This window comes from Oenanthe melanoleuca, chromosome 14 (genome assembly GCF_029582105.1).
Source record: "Oenanthe melanoleuca isolate GR-GAL-2019-014 chromosome 14, OMel1.0, whole genome shotgun sequence".
Lineage (NCBI taxonomy): Eukaryota > Metazoa > Chordata > Aves > Passeriformes > Muscicapidae > Oenanthe > Oenanthe melanoleuca.
The window spans coordinates 1,952,068-1,976,737 of record NC_079348.1 but is presented as its reverse complement, the minus strand read 5'-3'; the positions used below and the strand labels follow the sequence as shown (position 1 = coordinate 1,976,737).

The 24,670-nt window shown below is 37.1% G+C and overlaps 1 protein-coding gene across 1 annotated transcript in view; it reads left to right on the top strand.

Moving 5' to 3' along the window:
* DNAH3 (dynein axonemal heavy chain 3) overlaps nucleotides 1-24,670 on the top strand; it is a 51,418-nt gene that overhangs the window by 7,842 nt on the left and 18,906 nt on the right. Inside the window, exons 11-42 of the mRNA XM_056503507.1 lie at nucleotides 262-398; nucleotides 556-661; nucleotides 1,224-1,402; nucleotides 1,682-1,866; nucleotides 3,063-3,186; nucleotides 3,755-3,911; nucleotides 5,633-5,777; nucleotides 6,047-6,258; nucleotides 6,523-6,614; nucleotides 7,031-7,145; nucleotides 8,472-8,588; nucleotides 8,784-8,963; nucleotides 9,861-9,997; nucleotides 10,633-10,834; nucleotides 11,403-11,495; nucleotides 11,793-11,903; nucleotides 12,654-12,768; nucleotides 13,155-13,353; nucleotides 14,349-14,457; nucleotides 14,802-14,915; nucleotides 16,031-16,207; nucleotides 17,227-17,318; nucleotides 17,737-17,956; nucleotides 18,746-18,880; nucleotides 19,670-19,781; nucleotides 20,307-20,548; nucleotides 21,157-21,257; nucleotides 21,336-21,441; nucleotides 21,817-21,946; nucleotides 22,424-22,660; nucleotides 23,047-23,150; nucleotides 24,134-24,428. Of these exons, the coding sequence (XP_056359482.1) occupies nucleotides 262-398; nucleotides 556-661; nucleotides 1,224-1,402; nucleotides 1,682-1,866; nucleotides 3,063-3,186; nucleotides 3,755-3,911; nucleotides 5,633-5,777; nucleotides 6,047-6,258; nucleotides 6,523-6,614; nucleotides 7,031-7,145; nucleotides 8,472-8,588; nucleotides 8,784-8,963; nucleotides 9,861-9,997; nucleotides 10,633-10,834; nucleotides 11,403-11,495; nucleotides 11,793-11,903; nucleotides 12,654-12,768; nucleotides 13,155-13,353; nucleotides 14,349-14,457; nucleotides 14,802-14,915; nucleotides 16,031-16,207; nucleotides 17,227-17,318; nucleotides 17,737-17,956; nucleotides 18,746-18,880; nucleotides 19,670-19,781; nucleotides 20,307-20,548; nucleotides 21,157-21,257; nucleotides 21,336-21,441; nucleotides 21,817-21,946; nucleotides 22,424-22,660; nucleotides 23,047-23,150; nucleotides 24,134-24,428 (4,780 nt within the window). The remainder of the gene's footprint in view (nucleotides 1-261; nucleotides 399-555; nucleotides 662-1,223; nucleotides 1,403-1,681; nucleotides 1,867-3,062; nucleotides 3,187-3,754; nucleotides 3,912-5,632; nucleotides 5,778-6,046; nucleotides 6,259-6,522; nucleotides 6,615-7,030; nucleotides 7,146-8,471; nucleotides 8,589-8,783; nucleotides 8,964-9,860; nucleotides 9,998-10,632; nucleotides 10,835-11,402; nucleotides 11,496-11,792; nucleotides 11,904-12,653; nucleotides 12,769-13,154; nucleotides 13,354-14,348; nucleotides 14,458-14,801; nucleotides 14,916-16,030; nucleotides 16,208-17,226; nucleotides 17,319-17,736; nucleotides 17,957-18,745; nucleotides 18,881-19,669; nucleotides 19,782-20,306; nucleotides 20,549-21,156; nucleotides 21,258-21,335; nucleotides 21,442-21,816; nucleotides 21,947-22,423; nucleotides 22,661-23,046; nucleotides 23,151-24,133; nucleotides 24,429-24,670) is intronic.

Sequence of the window (24,670 nt, the reverse complement as noted above, 5' to 3'; positions counted from 1 at the left end):
CAAGTAGAAGATAAAAATGAGGATTGTGAATCATGAACTGTGCAAACTTTTTGGTTATAGAAAATACTTTTCAGAGTCAAGTTATATTGAAGCACTGGTTTGATTTTCATAGTTTTCACAAGCAAACTATGTGAGTAACCAAGTGTTAATTATGGATCAGAGCCTTTTCACATTGCACAGTATTTACCAAATAATGATTTTTTAATTTTTTTTTTTTGCTATTCTGTGTCTTGTTACAATATTTGTAATGATTTCCTTTAGGTAGAGAAACTTCTATTTCCGGCATTACGAAGACGGGATCTCACTCTTAATACAGTCAAACCACATGAGTCATTGTTTTTAGAGTACATAAACAAACTTGAAAAGATCTTTGAAAGCAACATACTTGGTCCACAGAAGTAAGTTTTGGCTGGTAACTCTGTTGCCCTTCCAAACCCTCAGTTTTGTAACACTGTCCACTTGACTAAATAGACAGTTTGAGTGTATTTGTTTCTTTCTATAGGGAAATTTTGCATCAGAAACTTACACTTGTTTTTGTGGTCTTCTGTGTTTAAGGTATTTAAATGTGTACAGGAAGTACAGCAATCTTTTGAACAACAATTCACGGCGAGATGTCGCAAAATTTTTGGAAAAAGGTCCTTCTTTAGATGCTTTAAGTGAGGTAATATGTTCCTGACAACTGCAGCATGTCCATACATCTGCTAAAACATCACACATGACTTCCTAACTTATTGCCTGAAGAACAAATCACTTATTTTACCCTTGGGAATGCTAGGGAGTGCTCAATTTACATAGCCCCTTACTGTAGGGCTGCTGTGTAAATGTAGGAGGGAGTTTCTCTATAACCTCCTTCAGTGAGTTTTGTTGTTCTTTCTTAGCAGAAAGGTTGCCCAGAATATTTGGTCAATCTACAGCTTGCTTGTCTATGGAATGTCTTGTCCTCAGTCAGCCCTGTCTACTCTTCTCTTTGCAACCCTGAGTTAGCATATGGCTAAATGCTTCCTTAGGCAGCTTGGGGTCTTCCCTACTATGGCAAATTACTGTGCAAAGCTTTCAGTCCTGGAATCTGTGGATAAGAGCAGGTATCTGGAAAGATAAAAATTGTTTTTCCTTCTGTTTGGAATAAATGATCCAGTTTGTTAGATGGAAATTATTGGTTGTGTCAGATTTTTCAGCTATAGACTTTTAGGGAAAATAACAGATGTATTATATTTTGTTTTTAGAAGATTGACAGCTTCACAGAACTGAAAAGAGAGATTGCTTCTATGGATGTCACTGTTCCTCTGGCCATGTTCTGTCTGGATGCTTTACAACTGAATGAGGAACTCTGCAGTCGGACCCAAAATCTCAAAGACATATTGATTGAATTTGAAGTGTTGGAAAACAGAAAGTTAAACCAAAGGTACCTGTTGTTTGCATGGGGTTCTTGCCTGGGTCAATGCTGTATATCTGTGGCTGAGATACATTTATTAATCCACTGAATTTTTTAGTTCTGACCAGACAAGTGCAAGATGGGCAGGCTGGCTGAATAGGGAGCTTTGGCTAGAACTCTCAGAAAAAAAAAGTTCAATTTATGATGAAATTCCATATTTTTGTTTCAAAGACGAAAATCATTTTACCAGATCTTTCCTCTCTCTTTATTTACAATCCTAGTGATATGTCTGTTCTCTTTTTGTTGAAGAATTTGTGATGAGTATAACTTTATTGCAAAGAAAATGAGTGAGGTGCCTCAGAGCACTGAACAGTTAGTGGAATATGAAGCATTCTTAAAGAAATCCCGTGAAGTTACTGTTGGTAAACTGCAAAAGGAGCTCATCAAAGCAGAACAGAGACTGCAAGTCCTCATGGACTATGCTTATCTCTCTGGTATGTATACCTACAGATTATAAAATTTCCATATGAGAATATTTATATATAGAGAATGGGCTCTGCATGCCTAAATATTGCATCTTCTAGGGTGCTATTGGAAAGTTCCAAAAGAGACAGAAAGGAAATAAAAAAAATTCAACAGAGGCCAAAATGTACTAGTGCAGCAAAGAGTGGTAGAGGAATGGCACACAGCACAGACAGGGCTTTTTAATGTGTTTTAGGTGTTATCAGGTCAATGTTATGTAATCTGGTCAAATGATGTTACACCTCTATATTATTAAATAAAAATTCTCCACATAAAAGCCTTCCAAAAAGCCATATGGCAAAGGCTTTATGCCAGCATATAAAAAAATGTGAAAACTTGCATCTCTGCAGCTGAGGATTAGATCAAAACAGGCCTCTAGTTGTTTTGCTGTCATGGTTTGCTGTTCTTAGTTAATAGAAAGGCTGTTTACTAAGACTGAAGATACATCTGTAGAAGTTACTTTTACTTTGCACTTTTATTCAAAGCAAAAATGTAATTGACAGATGCAATCTGTTATTTGCTGCCCCTGAAAAGGAAGGGCAGTTAAATTAATGCAAATCTATTTTAGTGTCAGGATGATATTGTTTCCTTAAGCAGAATACACTCTTGGATCAGACAGTGATAGAAATGGTTTTATAAGCATGTGTTCTACATTAGTTATAATGGCCTAAGTGCACTGAACAGACAAATATGAAGATGGAGATGATTGCTCATCTTGCAGTTTTGATACTCTAGCTTTTGTGAATAATTCAGCATTTACAGATTGAGGACTAGAAATGATTTAAGCATTTATCCATCCTATGTAGGTATAATATACATTTATTATTATTATGATATACATTTAGTTAGGAGTGGTCTCTGTGTGTTGTTGAATGGAACTGATATTCTGGAATAACTGAACTGTTCTTACAAACTGTCTCTGACTAGCTAATGTCTTATTTAGAGAATTTTACATTCTTAACTTGATTTCTTAACTTGCTGTTAATCAGGCTTGTTTTAGGGAAGGGTTTCTTTAAAGTAAAGATAATTCAGCCACCAGTTTCTTTGCTTATTCCTAAATAGTTTAACTATTTTTCTTGTTAGTGGCCATTCTATCATATAATAACCATTCTATTAAATCATTGGTTAAAAGGTATTTTCTTAAAGGTGACTATATTTTTTATTTTAGATGATGACATAAACCTGAACAGTGCAGTTTTCCAGTGGCCTGATGATATTAGGGAAGTATTTGAAAGCAGTAAACAACTGTTGGCTGACAAGAGGATGGAGGTGGAGAAGGCATTGTTTGAAAGGTATGCTGTTAAATAATTTTTTTTCACTGGGAATTTTTAAAGAAAAGAAAAATCACACTGATTAGGAGGGACATAATTTCGATTAAGGAAAACTTAGAAGGAAAATAAGAAAATAAAGAATAAATCTAGCTTGTAGTATTATAGAGATTTCTAAGAAATACTGTAGATGAGAGTGGATTTGAGCATCCCTGTACTTAAATAGAGCTGAGAGAAGAAATGGAGGATTGGTCCAGAATATTCATAATTTGATGTTGTTATCTTGATTAATACAGCAGTACACACAATTTTGTTACATGGTTTTCGCTCTTCCTTTATTTCCTCCAGGTAATAGAGGTAGCAAATGTAAGTAAAGTAAATCAATTGTGAGATCTAAAAATAAGCCTTGAATCCTAATCCTGTGAACTGCACAGTATTGATAAGTGATCAGTGAGCTTTCACTGGCATCTGTGCTTACACTAGTATTGAGATCAGATTTCATGTGACAGTGCCTGTTGTAATTAATAAAATAATTGAAACCTGAAAAGGAATGAAACACAACATCATATTACCTTAGCTATCTTTCCCTCAGGTGTTCTCAGTTTAAGCAAACTCTTGAAGTTTATTATAAAGAAGTAGAAGCCTACAAAAAGCGGGGGGATATCGTGACTGCAGAAGAATTGAGGAAGAATGCTGAGAGTTTTAAAGTGTTAAATAAGAATATAGACAATGCACTAACAGAATTTGAGGTTAGTATTTATTAATTTATTTAGTATGGAGTGGGTTACAGTGTACTGGAAGAGCAAAAGTTTGGTTCCTGCCCTGACTTTTTTTTCCACAGTTCTGGCCATATATTGTTAAGATGACTTTAAAGATTCCAAATTCACAAAGATGTGGCAAATATCTTCGTATGCTGATTTGTCCCAACTACTGCACTGAAGAGCAAATTTTGGGGAAAAAAATTTCAGAGATTTTTAAAAATTTAAAATTTTCAATTTTAAAATTGAAATACTGAATTTCAGTATTTCCAAGCAGACAGTAGTACCAAGATGCTACTCACAGAAAGCAATTCCTCTGGCAGAGTTGACAGAGGCAGAATATTGGGGAGCTGGCATTTTTCCTGAATTGTGGTTTGTGCACTGAAGCTGTGTTTTCAATCCCTCTGCTTGTTCTCTAATTAAAATGTTTTTCAACTGTTTGTATCATTTCCATGTAATGCTGATAGGCATTAAATATACATTTTAACACATAACAGGAATTTCAAATGCTAAGAAACAAAATGAAGACCAAGATTTCTGGATTCTATTCAGGGCTCTCCATCCCATTTACTGTATCATCCTAAATTGAACAGTTTGTCTTAGCTGTGACTCTTCTGGGAAATGAGAAGGGTTGTCTTTGAGAGCTCTCACAGGCATTGTGAGGCTTAATTAATCTTCTAAGTCACAGTGAGACAATGAGATTTCTCCATATATGGACCCATTAAGGTCAAGATTTTAATTAAGAAAAGAGAAAACTAGAAAGAAACAAATGGAGCCAATTAAATGAGTTTAGAATTTAAATAAATTGGTAGTCCTACACATCAACACTATTAATCTCATTTAAAGGCATCTAGTATATTTAATTAATGTGAGTTAACAGCACTGATATGCTGTTAAAGGTAAATCAGAACACTTAATTAAGCCTAAGTTTCTTATTACATGATCCCAATAAGAGGTGTATTTACACAATTTAAATGACCTGACAATTAGCTCAGTGAATACATTAATTTATATATTATATTGGAATATGGATCTTTGTATTTTTTCTGCCTGCAGCTCATATTAAATGATTACAAGTTTTATGAAAGACCTGTTGGCATTATAAAAGCACAGACTTGGGACTTAATCTGAATTCAGTGTCTGCATTTCAGACAGCATTTCTCTGTGTTTCACCTCCCTACCTGTAAAATGAAGAAGACAATACTTTTTAAAAATCTAAATCTTTGCACATTGATTTTTATTGTAAATTTTTTTGGACAAAGAGGATGTCTTACTGTGAATAAACACAGCAATTAACACTTGTTTTGGTTAAAAAAATTCTACTCTGTGAGTAGGTTACATTCAGATTTCACAGTGGATTGGAAACTTGTGAGCCTTGTCTTCACTGAATGCCAAAGTATATTATCTTATTTTAAAATGGATTTGGATTTTTAAGTTTATTTGAGTAGCAAAAGATACCTACAAATGCTGGATTAACCATTGGACTTGATCTTAGAATGGCTTAGGTTGGAGAAGAAATGAAAGAACCAGGGGAAGTTTCAAAAATACAGTTACCTTATGCACCAAATATGCTAAAGCCTATATAAACAGATCTGTCTGGCATTAAGACATGTAAAATAATTGTGTTCAATATTGTCTGTTTAAAAGCTCAAGAAACAATAGGAATTTTTGATTTTGATGGGAATAATAAGCTTTTCTTTTTCTCCTTAAAGGGTATTAATTATGAAGAAGATTTGCTTGGGCAGGAGAAGACTCAGTTTCCTCTCTTGCAATCTATAATTGCAACCAAAGAACCCTTTGAGCAGCTTTGGGTAACAGCATATGCTTTCCATACCAAATCTGAGCAGTGGATGAAGGGTGAGGCTTTGATGTTCACTTGATGAAACATGTTATTTGCAATTAGTCAAGTAGAAGTTGAGAGGGTTGATTAGTTCTGAGAGAATAATTTTAAGGAATAAATGCTGTTAAGCAGTCTCAAACAGTTACTGACTTGGATTTTGCATTAAGATAGTTTTTTGTAACACAAATTGATTTCCAGTTAGAGGAAAATAGCTGCAATTAAACCACCCTGGGACTCTCCTTATGCTGATGTGCCTGCTGTGCTTTTTTTATGCTGTTGTATTCAGGATCTCTTCAGCAATTGAATGCTGAGGAAATTAGTGAAGAGGTTGGAAATATGTGGAGGACCATGTACAAGCTCTGTAAGAGCTTCCCAGATGTGCCTGTGCCCAGGCGCATGGCAGAATCCATGAAATTCAAGCTTGACAAATTTAAACAGCATCTTCCTGTCCTGTCAATTGCCTGCAATCGTGGCATGAAGGAGAGGCACTGGAAGCAGGTACTTTAAACTCTGCTTTAACTGTGGAAATATTCTGCCCCAGAAACTGACAGTCCAATATATTTTATCCTGTGACATAATAGATCCAGATTTGAAATTTGTAATGCCACAGGCAGAAGCTTCTTTGAATTAATAATTTATGGCAGAAAAGCAAGTTAGGGTGTTACACTAATACTTCATTAGAATTTGCTGCTTGCTTGCTGTTGGAAAGTATTTTACAAAAATGCATCTCGGTAATAGATTTATTTCTTACTTTCTTTTCAGATTAGTGAAATTGTAGGATGTGAGATCATACTGGATGAAAACAGTAACCTTAAATACATATTGGACTGTGGGCTCTCAAAATTTATTGAACAGTAAGAAGTTTAATCTAGTCTCATTTTTAGACATTGTATTTCATAGCTCTGATAGCAAATATTGGTTCATTTGAGGGTTTGTGTGCTGTTAGAACATGCTGTAAAATCAGGTATATTTATCAAGATGTGAACTGTCAGTTGTTCTTGTAGCACAGAGGCATAAAAATCCAATTGTGTTCCTAAATCACTTAATTTGCTTATTCAGAATTTTCTGTCTGTATTAATCTTCCTATTAATATCTTTAACTTAGTGAGGCTGAAAGTGGAAAAAGTATTCCTTGAAGAGAGAGTCTATGGTATTATTAACAAATTGTGAAAGGTAGTCTGATATGCAACTCTACCTACAACTGCTATTTTTTTTTGCTCTTCAGCTATGTTACAAAAAACATTTCAAAGATATGTTTCATTTCAATTTAGAATAGAACCTGTTGGAGCAGCTGCAAGTAAGGAGTATTCCTTAGAGAAAACAATAGAGAAAATGAAGTTGGAGTGGGTCAATGTGCACTTTGGTTTGACGAAGTACAGGGATACTGTGAGTAAACACCAAATCAGGATTTACTGACAGGAAATCTGGGGTGTAAATATACAGAGATGGGAGTGATGGAGTGGCCTCAAAACATGAAGGCTTTAATGTGTAAAAATAACAAATATAGAAACTGATCTGAAAGCACACATCCAAAGACCCCAGGGGAGTGGTAAATGTAACAATACATAGGTGTGAAAAGCAAGGTTCACTTTCCTGGTAAATTTTAAAAGGTTTAATTAAAAAAAAGACAAATAGGAGACAAAGACAATAAAGCAAAAGGTTCTTATGGCTGGGTGCTGGGCATTCAGCCAAGAGTACACACTAACTCAGAAAACACTTCTTTAAATGCATCAACATGTTGTATATTCATAGATTTTCATGCATTATTCAAAATCACCCCCCACAACCTGTAAATCAACATCAGTATTCCCTGATAACGGAATATCAATGAATTCTTTCCCTGGGTTCTGGTGTGTCACTTATAATTCAAGAATGTGAAGAATTTCCTGATTATCTTTTTTTTTTACCATTCTCTGAGCTAGTTACATGAACCAAAACTTTTTACATTACCATGTTATAGTCCAAGAAAAAGATATATATTTATCACACTACTATTTCTAAGTTTTGTTAAAAGCAGAACTAAAATGAACTATATTCATACAGCAAAGTTTTCCAACATTATGCATATACTATTCATATTAATATTTTCAAAAAGCCAATAATATAATATGTACTTACAACAATAGGGGTTTCTGAGGGCAAAGGTCCAGTCATCAGCATGAACTAGGAGCGTGCCTGGCCATGTCCCTATGGTTTCAGGTTAAAGTCTCCTGGATCTGCAGGCAAAGCCACTCCCCTGTCCCTTCCCACTAGTTCCAATTCCATAAATATATATCTGAAAATAATTACTTTGATTCTGAATCCCAATTGAGAAGTATTAGAGGGATGTTGCTGGTGATTCATTGTGACACAGCTTGGCAGTTATCTCCATTATTATAACTCTTTTCATGTGGACTTTAGTAACTGGACAGTTTGTGATCTCACATATCCTAACAACTCTGTAAGCCTGAGGACTTCTGCAGTATTGTATGGAAAGCTGGACAGTGGTAAATTTTTAATTTGCCCAGAAGAAACAAGAATCCCAGTGCAGGAGATTGAGTCAGAAGGCAGCAGCTTCCTATCACAAAACAGTCTGTGTCTGGACCTTTGAAACAGAGGTGTACAGAGGAGATTCCATTTGATATCCTCACATCATACAGAAGGGAAAACAGGAAGCTGAATGAGAAATAAAGTGACTCCCATTTGACTTACCAAAATGTGATGTGTTTACAGGACACCAACATCCTGTCGGCAGTGGATGACATCCAGCTTTTGCTGGATGATCACATTGTTAAGACTCAGACAGTGTGTGGTTCTCCCTTCATCAAACCAATAGAAGCTGAATGTTTGGTAAGGAAAAGCCAGTTTGATTGAGCTTGCATGTCTCATAATATGCTTTCCCCAAGTGCTTCAAGGTATTTTGACATGATAAGATGTTAGAGAGTTGTTAACTAAGAACACATATTCGTATTTTTTGATTTTTTTTCTTGTTGTAATTTTGCTTAACCACTAATTTTGCTTAACTACTAAATGTTTTCCTTGCAGGCTTGGAAAGATAAGCTGTGTTTAATGCAAGATATTATAGATAGCTGGTTGAAATGTCAGGCAACATGGTTGTATTTGGAACCAATTTTTAGTTCAGAAGACATTATAGCTCAAATGCCTGAGGAGGGTAGAAAGTTTAAGATTGTGGATTCATACTGGAAAAACATTATGACAGAAGTGGTAAGTGCTAACATTTCCTAAATTGTGCATTTTTATGCACATCTGGTAACATGGTTATTAATATCATGTGCATACACTGTTCTTTTCTGCAGTTGGGTATTTGTATTGATGGAGTGGAAAATCCTTTATTTTGTAGTCCAACAAATTCTAGTTTTGCAGTAAAATTGTAGATTACATCATTATTGTATTGAAATTTCTGTAAAGGCTGGGTGTTGAAGGGTGAATTATAGCTCAAGGAACATGAATTCTAAATTTTCTAGCTTTCATGTGGCTAAATGGTCAGAATTAGGTAGAAAGATTAATGATTTATGCTTTCAGGACCTGCTTACATCTTCACTGACAAGGTACAAAGCCTTGTCTGGATACAGTGAGAGTTTGCATTAGACTCACAGGGTATACACACTTTTGGAGCAACCAAGTAGATTTTCTTTTCTGTGATTGTTCTCTAATATGTGACAGCATGGTTATTAAAAAATTTAGTGAATATGGACTGTCAGGGTAGCAAGGTTAAGATAATGGAAGAGCAATTTGGTAACCAGCTCAATTCCATGTAAATAGGAAGTTGAGTAAGAGGCCAGACAGTGGTGGTGTGAGCTGAGATGTTTGCCAAAAACACTGGGAGTGTGTGGCAAGCTCAAGACACAGGGGCAAGTGCCAAAGATCTTATTTGTTGATATTTCCTTCATTAATGTCTGTAAAGTTCAAGTTGGTAAAACTGACAGTGTGAAAAGCAAAACTATCAAATAATGCAAACATATTTAATAACATGAAAGCACACTACAGAGAAGAATTACAGGTTTTTAGCCTTCTGCAGTGTTTGTGATTGATGCTAACAATTTTAATGTAAAGCTTATAGCAGTTTTTAGCAGTGTCTGCTCTGTGTTTGTTTTTACAAAGGTGAAAGACACAAAGGTACTTGTAGCAACTGAACAGCCCAAGATGTTAGACAGACTTCAGGAAGCAAATGTTCTCTTAGAAGACATTCAAAAGGGACTGAATACTTATTTGGAGTCGAAAAGATTATTTTTCCCAAGGTAAATTAATTAAACAGGCCTAAGTTAGAAACAAGAAGCTGCAAGCTCTTTCAAACCATTTCTACTGAACTTAAAATTCTCATTTTACATACATATGTGGGACACAGTCACATGCAGCAAAAAATGAAAAGCTGTTCTCACATCATCCAGACATAACTCATTTTCCTTTGAGCTGTGAAATGCCTGAGCAGGTGAGGATGGGGAGGCCAATCTATCACAATGTAAACTTTGATTAGAAAGGAAAGGCATTATTATTTACAGGGTATTTTTGAAGGAAGGTATTTTGCTCCCATCCCATGGATGCTATGCAATTATGTCCCTGCCCCACCCTCTTTAGAGGTGTGTGATCCATAGGAGTTGTACATGATCACCAGGAGCAGGATTCAGGGTTTTTACAGGGTCCCTAATGGCTGGCTGGAGCCATATGGTCTTTTCCTGCCTGAGTGGTCACATTGAAATTCTGAAAAAACAGATGTGATAAGTTTTATAACGTTAAAAATTGCTTAAGGAAAGGGATTTGAGATAATAATTTACTCTCTGATATATAGTATCTTAAGCAGCAATAAAAGCAATTGTATGAGTAGATTATTAATGGCAATTTTCATGATTGGAAAGTAATTGTATTTTTCTGGCAGATTCTTTTTCCTGTCCAATGATGAACTGCTTGAAATACTGTCTGAAACAAAGGATCCACTTCGAGTACAACCACATTTAAAGAAGTGTTTTGAAGGAATTGCTAAACTGGAGTTCACAGAGGATCTGGAGATTGTAGGCATGATCAGTTCAGAGAAAGAAGTAGTTCCTTTCATAGATAAAATCTATCCAGTGAAAGCAAATGTAATTATTTTTTAAATTTTACTATATGAAATTAGATTAATACATAATACATTGCATAATGTGCATGTTTTTGAGGGAATTGGGTTTAAACCATTTAGGATCACATCATGAAAGGAGTTTAGGAAGTGAGAGTGCAGACTGGTGTTCTAGAATAAAAAGGATTTCCTACAAAAAGGAGTAAGACATACTAATTTTGCAGTAAATTCCTCTGAAAGGTGGGGCATGTTGTGAGTTACCCTTTTCCCTTAATCCTGCAGGAACAAAGGGTTAAAACAAGCAGGCTTAGCTGACTATGCCATTTGTGTTTTCTGTTTATGCTTATACAAAACATATCCAGCTGTTTCTTCAGCTGGATTGTAGAGTTAGCTTAATAGACCTGCCTTCAGGCAATGTAAACTACAGCATTATCAGTCAGATTTTGGGTAATTTCAACCTTTATTCCTTTTATATACAACACCCAGATCCAAAGAAAGCATATTTAAGCCTAACACATTTCAATAATTTGTCATTGAAGAAGAATACAATCAGGAAATGTGTATTGACTCTTAACTATTTTTCTTTCTTGAAGGGCATGGTAGAAAAATGGCTTCTGCAAGTAGAAGAAATGATGTTGGCCAGTGTAAGACAAGTTCTTCAAGATGGCATAAAAGGCTATAGCCAGGTAATTATTCCTGAACTATGGAATAAGTTCAATTTTACAAACAAATATACATGAATAGGTTGCTCAAATTCTTACCTAGGGAAACATGTTTGAAGGTAAGTGGAATCCAGCTCTTCTTGTTCAATAGTACCAATCTGAAATTTTAATTCTGAAGTTTCATGAAGAAGAAGTATTAAAGCTTTAGATTCTGATTCTCATTTATTTGCAGCATGAGACAAAAGACATTTGAGGCCATAATGCCATAATCTAATGTGTTTATATGACTTCTTGTATCTGAAATTGATCTTTTGGTTTAAGGTTCCTCGAAAAGAGTGGGTACTTCAGTGGCCTGGACAGACAGTTATTTGTGTTTCATCCATTTACTGGACAGAAGAAGTGTCTCAGGCTATAAGGACAAAAGCTTTACAAGTAAGATGTTCTTTTAACTTTCTATTTCTAGATACTCAACCCTGATTAATTAATAAAAAGCTGATTCTAGCAGTGAAGATCCTCAATCAACAATATATTGCAATTTACTCATGCAGTGCTTTTTATTGTTTTTCCTTTTGCATTGGATCTTAGCAGAGGTTTGTTCCCATTTACTTTGGTGTGTACCAGGAGAAATCCTACTGAAGGAAATTGTACTGTTTAACACCAGTTGAAGATCTTATTTGATATATATAGACAGAACTAAAATATTTATTACTTTCAGAGAAAGTATCTTGAATAATCCACAGCTGAAGAAAAATAAGGAGGAATCATGGAAGAATGAATCACAGAATATAAGGGACCTGTGGACATCATGTAGTCCAGCACCTGTTTAAAGTAGAGCCAATTAAACCATGTTTCTAATGGACTTGGTCCCATATGCCCATTCCTTTCTAGTGTGGGGGAAGCAAAACAAAGACTATCTGTGCCTCTTCCATTGTAGAGTTTTATCAATTCCATTAGCAAGATAAGCCTTCTGCTTCTACTGCTTTCAGGCCATAAATATTTTTGAAGTGTTCATATTAAAATAAAATGCCAGTATGCAAAAAAGAATTTAAAATGTTTGTGTAGTGTCCTGACTACCATTAATATGTTTTGTTGGAGGGGCTGTCTCCAACGATTGCACCCACAGGAGCTTAGGAACTGCTGGCTACAGCATCACACTAATGCCTGTGTTTGTTTCTGTGGCAGGATTTCTTGGAGAAGAGCAATCTACAGATCAAGGACATAGTTGAGTTGGTGAGAGGAAAGCTGTCCAGTGGAGCCCGGCTGACCCTTGGAGCTCTCATTGTCATCGATGTGCACGGTGATGTGCAGCTGCTGGCACATCTGGGGCAGTGCTGCTGACATTAGCTGGGTGGATTATTGGAGAGAGGCACCTAAAGTGCTTCCTCCAACTTGAATCAGCCTTTGCAGAATTATTGCTCAGTTCTTTGGGCAAATGGGGATTGCTCAGTACTGCACAAGTGTTTCCCATCTACTTAGAACAGACACTGGAATCTAGTTACAATTAAACTGATTCCCTATGAAAGACAATTGCACATTCCTCTCTAACATAAAAACCAGCCTCTAAATGTTGAATTACTCTTACATAGCTCTAAGTAAATGTTACTTTACTTATAAGTTGTTTTAAGTAAACTACCTCAGTAGAAGTGTCTAGATTTTTAAAACAATCTGTATCTCACTCTGCAGCTCGTGATGTGGTCTCAAAATTGGCTGAAGACAAAGTCACAGATCTGAATGACTTCCAGTGGATTTCTCAGCTGAGATACTACTGGGAAGAGAAGGATGTGATGGTGCGGATGATCACCACAGAAATGAAATATGGTTACGAGTATCTGGGCAATTCCCAGCGTCTGGTTATAACCCCGCTGACAGACCGATGTTACAGGTACAGACACACTGACTGGGAATAATCTTTTCTTTTTTTGGATTGATCTCTGTTTGCTTTCATTTATTCTAGTTAATAATAGGAGGAGCCTCAGCAGCTAACAGCTTCCTGTCGATTTTGCCCAAATATAGTAAAATATTTACAATGTAGAGGCTTCTACATCAGTAGAGTAATAGATTCTAGTGTATCCAAGAAGGTGCTCCTGAAAGGAGGTGGCAGCACATGGTATTGGAACTGCAAAAAATTCTACAGTAGCACTGGTCAATTAATTTATCTGAAGTAAGACACAAAGTTTGAGTATGCCTGCCTGTAAGATAAATGAAATAATTACAGAGCCCTTCACAGATTTTGGCTGCAGTTAGCTTCCTGGTCCTCCACTGGCCTTCAAGAGGTTGTAATGGAAAAACTTCAGTCCTCAAGGTTGAAATCCTCAAAGTCATTTGGTATTTCACTTCTGGTGAGCCCTCATGACATGAGTCAAAGCCTTTGAGAGTTTTGTAAAATAATCAGATCACTCCAGTGTTAACAGGGATCTCACTTTAGTCAGATGTTCACTTGAAAAGCAATGTGATTCCCAGGTTTTTGTAACAACCTTTATGCTTTCTCATCCATTTCTAAAGATTGGCTGAATTTATAAAGCCAGCTTCAAGCTCTTGCTAGTTCAAGTGCTGCTTGAGGGAAATGTGTGCTTTTGTAGATTCTGCCATTTTGCTCATGGCACTCTTCATTTGCTTGTGTAATTGAGGGTATACACAGTGGATGCATGTCATAAAAGCCTTGACATGCCTTTTAGGCCAAGTGGCCAAATATCACCTTCCACAATTAGGAATCACTTATGAGACAATATTGGGTTTTTAGGGCAAACTGGAAGTCAGTAGAGAAATGAGTAAATTGTTTTCAGGAGAGCTTGTATAGGAAAATACTTATCAATCCATTCAGAAACAATCTGACATTGCAGATTGCTATTTCTAATGTCTGTGTTCTTGATAATGTAGGACATTAATGGGTGCCTTGAAATTAAGTCTTGGTGGTGCTCCAGAAGGGCCTGCTGGAACTGGCAAAACAGAAACAACAAAAGATCTAGCAAAGGCAATAGCTAAGCAGGTACCAAAACTCCCTTTTTTTTTTTTTTTTTATTTTCCACTGTTTATGTTTGGATATGTTGATATTTCTTAAAATGCTATTCTTAAGCAAGTGCTGCTTATTTTGTAGCTATTCATTTACAGCTGGACTCTTAAAGGTTTTCCCCAGCCTAATGATTCTGTGATTCTGTTCTTTATTCACGGAAATAGTTGATAACAAGCTCACATTTAGGACTGTGTCTGTATGGCATCCTGGTTTTCTAATCCAAAACTGGCAACAGTAATCCCTTCCCATTTTAGATGCTAAGAATTTCATGGTGGACTTTGTGGTAATACTGAGAAATGTTCTCTGTGTTTTTGTTGTAGTGTGTTGTCTTCAACTGTTCTGATGGCCTCGATTACAAGGCAATGGGCAAGTTCTTTAAAGGGCTGGCACAAGCTGGGGCATGGGCCTGCTTTGATGAGTTCAACAGAATTGAGGTAATGTTTTATCCCAACCAAATAAAATGAGAAAGCTGTAATTGAAGACACAAGAAGTTTCAGATTTAGATATGACAGCATTATTGCTAATTTTCTGCTTTTACTTGTAGTGAGGCCTCTCTGTTTTGATAATTAGTGACACAGAAATAGGCATTCAGCTGCCTGCTCTAAAGCACGTACCTACCTGTGCTGTGTTACAGAAGTGCTGTGTTCTGGGTCAATTTAACTGAAAAAAAAAAAGTTCTTTTACATTTTTTTTTCTTTTGTATGTGCCACTCATTTGTGGGGAAAGAAATGTTCTTGTTTTCTTCTTGAGAAATCAAGCTTACAGGTGTGGAGTTGCATTTGTCCATGTTCAGCACAGGACAGACAAATCCCAGTGGAGGGATTCCTGTGATGACTGGAGCTGAGTGTTGCTAACTGAGTGACCTGATTATCAAGCTGTGTAAACAGACACATCTAATTCTCCCCTTGATCTTTCTCTGGTCTTTTTGGTTTTGTTTAATTTGGTCACTCATGACTTTGGAAAAGTTTTATCGTTTCTTTGATGAAATTCGATTTAAGTACATACTAGTAAATATGGAAATTTAACGAAATTCTATTTTGTATGTATTAGTATTTTAAACTCCTTAATTTTTCAGTTTTTCTGCTGTAGCTTGTTTTCTAGTGAATTCAAGCATTAGCATTTATTTTTCAATATTCTGTTACCTTGATACTTTAAAAGAATCAGCAAGCCTTACCTATTACTTACCCTCAGTTTCGGGCATTGAGTGAAGCAGTTTTTCTGGAGAGCCTGAACTATGTGTCTGAGTTGAAAGGAAAGTGCTATCAGAGGCCTCCAGAGGGAGTTCCTGTCCAACTAACTTAGATATCTACATTCAGACACACAGTATTTCCCTGAGGAGGCTTTTAGAAGCCTCTCTTGATCTCTGTTAGTTGAGTAGAGAATAGTGGCACTAACTTTCAAAGGATCCCTTCAATAGGCAGCTAATACATAGGCTCAGGGTGATTTTTCCCTGGAGGAATGCAAATACAGCCATCAAAATAAATAAAAAAAAAATTTATATTAATTCTCCACATGTCTTACATTTTCCTATCTGTTCTGTCTGTATTAGGTTGAAGTATTATCTGTAGTTGCCCAGCAAATACTCAGCATCCAGCAAGCAATAATTCGCAAACTCATAACATTCATCTTTGAAGGGACAGAGATCTCCCTTAATCCCACATGTGCTGTGTTTATTACCATGAATCCTGGCTATGCTGGACGGGCAGAGCTGCCTGATAATCTGAAGGTAAGTCTGAAATCCTGCTTTCTGGTAAAAATTAAACTGAATTAGCAACTTCTAGTCTGTAGTAATTAGAAAAGTCATCGATTGAATTATAAACTGATGTGTAATGGTTGCTTAAGGAAGAAAAACACCATCACTCTGAACCATCCCCTCCCTTGCTACTGCTGAGCATGACCCCATGTGCTCTGGAATATCCCTTGGCTCAGCTGTCCTGGCTGTGTGCCCTCCCAGCTCCTTGTGCACCCATCCTCCTGGCTGCTGTGTGCAGTGAGGAGCAGAAAAGGCCTTGAAGACTCTGTGTGAGCTCTGCTCAACAATAACTAAAACATCCCTGGATTATCAACACTCTTTCCAGCACAAATCCAAAACACAGCCTTAGGCCAGCTACTGTGAAATAATTTAACTCTACCCCAGCCAAAACCAGCACAACTGGTAACCTATTCAAGTGTATCTGCTGTGCTCTTCACCAAGCTTTAGTAAACAGGGTTGCACAGAATTATACAGAAGAAAGGTCTCAGTCTAATCACATTGATACCAGTTTACTGCTTTAACTCTGCTCTCCCTAACTGGAAATTCTCTGGGTTTACAATGGCTTGGAGACCCAAATCCCAGTTTCAATTTATTATAACTTTGTGAGTTGCTGAGACACTATGGAGAGACTGAGATGGTCCTGGTTCTTTTTCTAACATTGCCACAATTCTTTGCATGATCTTTTACAAAGCATTAACCACACCATGTGCTAGTTTTACTGTTATGAAAGTGAGATGAATGTCACTTTGCTTTTCCTCTTTTCATAGTTCTTTAGAATTGACTCTTTCTTGCACTGCAGTGCTTAGCACAGACCTCTTGAATCTCTTGATAAGATCAGAATAGAATAATATTCTAAAGCAGTCTCATGGATTTCAGTTGATTCATGAATTCTTTGCATTCATGAATTTATGGAGAGATGCTATTACAAAACAGGCACAATTTATTAAAATATTCCATAGTCAAAAGTTGATATCTTACTTTTTTCCTCACAGGCATTGTTCCGAACAGTTGCCATGATGGTCCCAGATTATGCCTTGATTGGGGAAATTTCACTTTATTCAATGGGATTTCTGGACTCTAAGAGGTAAGACATGCTGAATTTTCTGCCTTAAATGGGTCTGGTATATCTCATTCCTCTATAAGGCATATATGTGTGTTTGAGGCATATATGGAAAGCAATCCATGTTTTGTTTCTCTAGAAAATACTTTTTAATCTCTTGCTTTCTTGTCAATTCTCATTTACCACCTCATGTTGCCAGATGTGCACTTCTACACAGAATCATTTGGAAAATGTATCAAAATATCAGAGAGAATTCCTAAATGGTGCATGCATTCTCTAGTATGGCAAAATCTACAGTCTTTCTTCCCAGGTGTCTTGGGCCATCTTGTCAGCTGCTGTGTCTTAGAATCACTGCAGATATTTTGTGTATGTAGGTAGGTAAATTATTTTCCTTGCATGGTGAGATATTTTCACTTTACATATTATATTTGATTATCCACAGTCTTGCCCAGAAAATTGTTGCCACTTACCGTTTGTGCTCAGAGCAGTTGTCATCTCAGCACCACTATGACTATGGAATGCGTGCAGTGAAATCTGTCCTGACAGCAGCAGGGAACCTCAAGCTGAAGTACCCAACTGAAAATGAAAGTGTGTTGTTGCTTCGGGCTTTAATGGATGTTAATTTGGCCAAGTTCTTGTCCCAGGATGTGCCATTGTTTCAGGTAAGGTATCAGGCCAGTGGGTTTTAGGTTTGATGATGATGGGATCCATTGTAAGAACTCACAGAAGCAGGTCATTATCTTAATTTAGAGCAGTTTGATCTAGATGATGCCATATTAGTGGCACTAATTAGTTCCTCCACTTATCTGGAGGAACTCTTTGGTTCTGTTAGGATTATTTTGAAAGTGATGCTTTTATTTTATTAAATGTTTTAGACAATATCTTGTTAAAAATCATCTTGTTCTGTTTCCTTTGTGGAAATCATTCTCTGAAGATTTTTTCTAGCTTTATGCTCCAAACGAGATGTGGATAATTAAGCTAAGGTCAATTAGAAATTTGAGTTCAGAATAAAAATGATGATGTTTCTGTTTGCATGCTGCTTTAATAGCAAATAAATGAAGATACAAAGCAATCAATATTGAGGACTAAAACCTAGGGTAGAAGCACAGCCAGAGTCACTACTCTGAAATTTTGGAACACATACCTTTTCATTTAATCACTGAAATTCTTTCAACTAATTTCACATTTTGTGTAATCCTGATGGGGGCAAATTTGCAAAGGTTAAATTTCTTTTTACAACAGCAACATGTTCATGAAAACTACAGGCACAGGTTTCTGTTTCAAGTCTACTGAACACTTCCATGGCTAAAGTTTGCCTAGCAGTTAGTTTTGTCCAGCTGAGGACATTTGGTTTTAAGCTGCTGTTATCTGTGTGAGTATTGTTTTACTTGGGAATTTTCTTTTTTGTAACCTGTGTTTAAATAATGTTCTATTCTGTCTTTCCTTAACAGGGTATCATATCTGACCTGTTTCCTGGAGTGGTTCTTCCTACACCAGACTATGACCTGTTTATCAAGGCACTAACTGAAAATATTGAAAAATTAAATCTTCAACCAGTGCCGTGGTTCATTGGAAAAATTATTCAGGTTTTACTTTCACATACTTCTGGGGAAGAAAAGCACAAGAGCAAAACCACTCTTCATTCACTGTCTGTGTTGTGATGAATAGCTATTAGTTTCCTTACCATTAATGGACTATTATAAGTGGTGTATTTTTACTGAGTAGAAATCATGGAATAAAAGCTTGCTTTGGTCATAGTGATTTTGTAATTCAGACAGTCTGTGAAGAAGCTGATGTGTGCAGCCACATTGCAGGGTTTGTGCTTCAGGATGGAAAATTAAACTGAAGCTGTTACTAACTGAGGCAGTGTAGTCTAGTGAGCAGAATGCTGGACTGGGAGTCAGGCTCTGTTCCCAGTTCTCTTCAGTCTCCTTGAGAAATCTTGAAAGAGGTAACCTTGCTTATGCTTCACTTCCAGCCCTGTGTTCCCACTGCCTCCCATTTATTAGCATTGGGGACCTGTTAAACAATATTTAACTCTTTTTCTTGTGCAGCCTAGTGACAAAGTAATGGCAAGGGTAAAAATGTGTGGTCTAGGCTGGGGTCCTCAGTGGCCTCTCCTACAGCAGTTCAGACTTCATGGCTTATGTTCAAACTACCTTATGCTGCTTTCCAAACCTCACTGTACCTTTCATTTAAAAATCGTTTCAGTGAGAATTACCCTCTGATTTGGATTAAGGCTTTGGTCAGCCAGCAGAGTGCAGAGATTTGTTTGTGTCACATTGAATGCAGGAGAGAAATTTCCATTTCCATTCACATAGCATGAAACACTTGCTTTTGTGGCATGTTAAGGAGTGGCTCTCTGTCCCTGGCAGGTGTATGAAATGATGCTGGTGCGCCATGGGTTCATGATTGTTGGAGATCCTATGAGTGGGAAGACCAGTTCATACAAAGTGCTGGCTGGAGCCCTGGCTGATTTGTGTGCAGGTAACATTGTCCAGCCACAAGCTTCTCATTAAATGAAGTCAATTCTATGACTGTTATTTTTCCTTTGCCCAGGTTGTTAATTGTCCTATATTCTTCTTTTTTGACTGCAGAATTTCTATTAATTGAACTATTTTTGTCTGGTATATTTGTCTGATAGTATTTTTGTCTGCATCTACTGGAACAGTAAGCCCATACTAATGTGTTTATGCTTTTTTGAATTTTGTTAGGCATTTTACTTTTGCATAATTCTCTTGAAAAAAATAGCTCTGATAGGATATTGTAAGTAACTCCCATAAATATATGAAATCTATGCTGCTCCGCTTTTTCTTTTTTCCATGTGTTTTTTTACAGCAGACTGCTTGTTTGCCTTGTACAAGTAAGAGAATTTCTTTTTTACTTCTACTTAGATGCCAGTTATCTGGGTTTATTTGCTTTGAGCAGCAAGAGTAGGATTCTCAGGAATCATCTTGTTGAATTAAACTAACTATTAAATTCTCCAGCTCACGTATTTATCTTTTTGCACAGCAAACGCCATGGATGAATTTGCTGTTGAATACAAAGTCATTAATCCCAAAGCTATTACTATGGGACAGTTGTATGGCAGTTTTGATCCTGTAAGTCATGAGTGGTCAGATGGAATTCTTGCTAAGGCCTTCAGGGAACAAGCATCTTCTACTACAGAGGACCGCAAGTGGATTATTTTTGATGGCCCTGTGGATGCAGTTTGGATAGAGAACATGAACACTGTGCTGGATGATAATAAAAAGGTAGCCTAATTTTTGCCTGTAACCTCCTCCTTGAATAAACAGACTTAGTTTTAGTAGTAGCAATATTGTTACTACATTAGTCAAGGGAGTTGTGAAATTCAGGAAAGGCTGATGTGTCTAAAAGCACTGCCTTATTTCCCCACTTGTATGAGTGGGTTTAGATGGTATTAGATAATACTAACCCATTACTTCTCCCTAGAAACCTTGTCTTGCTCCTTCTTTATTGAAATGAGGTTGATCATTGAGGCTTTTTCATTGACCCTTCTAGGAAACTGAAATGTATGGACTCAGTTCTGTGACTGAAAACCAAACTTGCTTAAATCACCTCGAGAATAAATGAATTTTTAAAAAGCTGCAGGTCATAACTGCTTTTTCTTGCAGAGTTACTTAAAGTTAGAACATTGTTCTCTGTGTCTCTGCAAGCCTTACAGTAAGACATGGAAAAGTTGAGACAAGGTCATGATATACCATGTATTGTAAGGATACAGATGAATGAAGGAGGAGTGACACTAAGTGGAATGTTCAGTGATTTTATGACAGACATTGCTTTGACTGTACGATCAGCACTGACATGATGAGACCATGTTTATGTGATGCTCTTCTTCCAGTTATGCTTAATGAGTGGTGAAATAATTCAGATGAGCTCAAAAATGAGTTTAATCTTTGAGCCGGCGGACTTAGAGCAGGCATCTCCAGCAACTGTCAGCAGGTAATGTGAGAGCATTCAAACTTCAACTGCCCCACCTTGCACATGTATTCCTCTGCCATAGATGTTTTTTCTTCCCAGGTGTGGTATGATCTATATGGACCCACAACAGTTAGGTTGGCAGCCACTGAAGGATTCCTACCTGAAAACTCTGCCTCCAAACCTGCAGGAAGAACACCGGGAGCTGGTGCGAGACTTCATTTTTGCACAGTCTAATTTAAAAGATTAACTATAAGGTGACATTCAGAGCTTGCCCACTTGAAAGCAGGCATGCAGCATCCAATTTTTTTTATTATTACTTTAACCTTTTAGTCTTCAAAGCCTTCAGAAGTCCCACTGAAAACTTCTCTGTGGTAAAAGCAACTTGTCTTCACCATCAGACAGTGATGGTGTGACTGTGAACATTTCAGTACTGCCTCACAAGGGCCCTTTCCTGATCTCTCTGCCAACCTGGACAATTTCTGATGCTTTATGTTTGACTGAGGGTGAATTATCTGAGGGGACAAGGGGGAGTGTGGCAAGTCCTGCATTGTCACACAGCTGTTTCCTTTTCTTCTGGTAGGTCAATAGCTTGTTTATGTGGCTAGTCGAGCCCTGTTTAGATTTTATTGACCATCATTGCAAAGTCATGGTAAAAACATCCTCTCTTCACCTGACTTACAGCTTGATGAAACTCTATTCTTCTCTCCTTGGTGAGTACCCTAAGCTGCCTGGTTTTCATTTCAATTTTTCTTTTTTCTCCTGCCATGTCCCAGGACAAAATGCAGGTCATAAGGTGCAAGGAAATGCCAAAGGAATTCCTTACTGTTGAGTTCCTGTAACACAGTCAGTGATCTCACTGATCAGTATTATTAACAGTTCTTTGAATACAGAGCTTTCACTGGTGTCATTGTAAAACTGAACATGGTATTGCAAGTGTTTTCTGTTTTGCTTGCTGTTTGCTACCATCTGAACAAAAGAGTTAGGACTCTTTCTAAATATTTTTCTTCTAATTTTATTTTTATTTGTAAACAGTATTTTACACAGACAAGGTCCTTTTGTAGATTGGCTTCTTTCCACTGAAGACAGTGCTCTACTTTTGTCTCAAGATGCTTTTGCAAAAATGCTTTTTGAATTGGGATTTATGGTTATTACTGACATTTAATTAAAATTCAAAATATTTATTTTAGATGAAATAAAGGAATCCAGTGAAGATGACAGTGAAGCCATGTCAGCTCAGCAGATCACCTCGTGGCTGCAGTCCCTTTTCCTTTTTGCTGTGGTGTGGACAATTGGAGGGGTCATTGATGCAAACAGCAGAAGAAAATTTGATTCGTTTTACCGCACCTTGCTCAGTGGAATGAATGAGGAAAATCCACGCCCTAAAAATGTGAAGCTTAACAAAAACAATATCTTCCCAGAAAAAGGTGCTTCTTCATAACTGTGCTTGCTTGGCCTTTTATAAAGCAGTAAGAAAGCTTGGCACTTAGTGTGCCTGGCAGATGTTAAGACTGCAGCAAAGCCACCATCTGCCAAGCCTTGGGCTGCACAGTTGGGTGCCCTTTCCTGGCTCTTTTGACCAGGACTAGCATATGCCTCCTGTTGTACTCAAACAGTGTGGCTGAATCTGACCTAAAATCATTTGGTGATGATAATGGCTGTGGGGGGTGTGGGACTGGAGGGATGGGGGTGTATCTTGTGTGTACTAGAAAGCTTCCATTATCTCACAGTTTTGGAAATCTCACACTAAAATTACTGAAGTTTATTTTTATAATTTAAGGGGTTTTCCTATGTTGTGTTTTTCAATCAACAGGGACTATTTATGACTTCTATTTTAACAAGCATGGCCATGGGCAGTGGAAAATATGGACAGACTACATCACAAAGGAAGAGCAAGTTATTGCCCCAACAGCTAAGGTGCACATTGGTGTCTTTATTATGGAAAATAATTATTTGACTAAATGATTCAGAGATATAAATAACTATATTCAGCTGTTTGATGATTGATTTGCAACATTTCATGAGTCTCTGTGAGCTCCCTTTCCTGCTTTTGTCTCAGTTCTGGTACCACTAACACTCGAAATTCAGCACTGCAGGTGCACATGGAGCCCTGAGGTTGCCTGGTGGTCAAAATTTGGGTTCTGCTTTATTCTCTTAACAGCATTTGATATTGGGAAAAAGCCAAAGCCTGAATTTCCTTTCCTTCATTTCTGTTTTCAGTGGTTGATCTGATGATATTGTAGTACGAGTTACTTAGAGAAAGCAAGCAAAGAGACTTACTACTACTTAGGGATATGGGGAACAGTACTGAGAGTCCTGGGTGCCTCCATTTCCAAATAGAGCACTCAGATTTTGATGGCAGCTGTGAACTCAATGGAAGGGAAGCACAGCAGAGATCTGCAGATGAAAATTCAAGTTAACTTGTTTAACTTTTCATTTCACTATAGTTGCAGTTGTCTTGTCTATTAAGTATATGAGAGATGTAAGATTACATTTCATTATGCTGCAGCAAATCTTTTCTCAATGTCAAATCCACAGCTGCTAATTAGAAGTAAAAATAAAAAAGAGAAAAAAAAATTTATACCAGTGTTCCTTTCCCTTTGCACAGTAGGGGAACAGAACTAGGCCCTACTTAACTCTTTAGTTCTCTAGACTTCATATAATATCTGTGAACAATCATATAGGTAATGCTGGTTGTGCTATTGACTGTATAAGCCCTGATCAAGAGGTGGGGCCACAGACTCTACTAGAACCTTGTTACAGCTTAGGTTTTCAGACAATAGAATTTTTTAAAAATGCATTTGTGCTACAGGGTTCCTGTAGTTGATGGCAAATATTCCTGTTGATTAAGGTATTGGATGTTTGATTTTCATGTTTCATTTTACTTTCCTGTGTAACAGGTATCTGAGCTGATCATTCCAACAATGGAAACTGCCAGACAAATGTTTTTTCTTAAAACATATGTGGAACATAGTGTCCCTTTGCTTTTTGTGGGTCCCACTGGCACTGGAAAAACAGCAATAACAAACAACTTTCTACTAAAACTCCCAAAGGAAAAGTACATCCCAAGTTTCATCAACTTCTCTGCAAGAACCTCTGCTAACCAGACCCAGGATATTATTATGTCCAAGCTGGACAGAAGAAGAAAAGGATTGTTTGGACCTCCAACAGGGAAAGAAGCTATAATTTTTGTGGGTAAGACATATTTTTCATTTTTTAAAAATCATTTTTGTTCTGGCTTAGGCAAAGGAAGTGGTTCACTGGAAGTAGTAAATTTGGATTTCCTCAGTGCTTTTTTCAGGCATCCAGAGAATCCTAGAATCTCCTGAGTCAGAAGGGACCTGCAGGGATCATTGAAGGATTAGCACTGCCCTTGCTGAGAGGTTTAAGTGGTGGTTGTTTTCAGAATAGTTCTTAGAATTGCAGTGGGACATGAC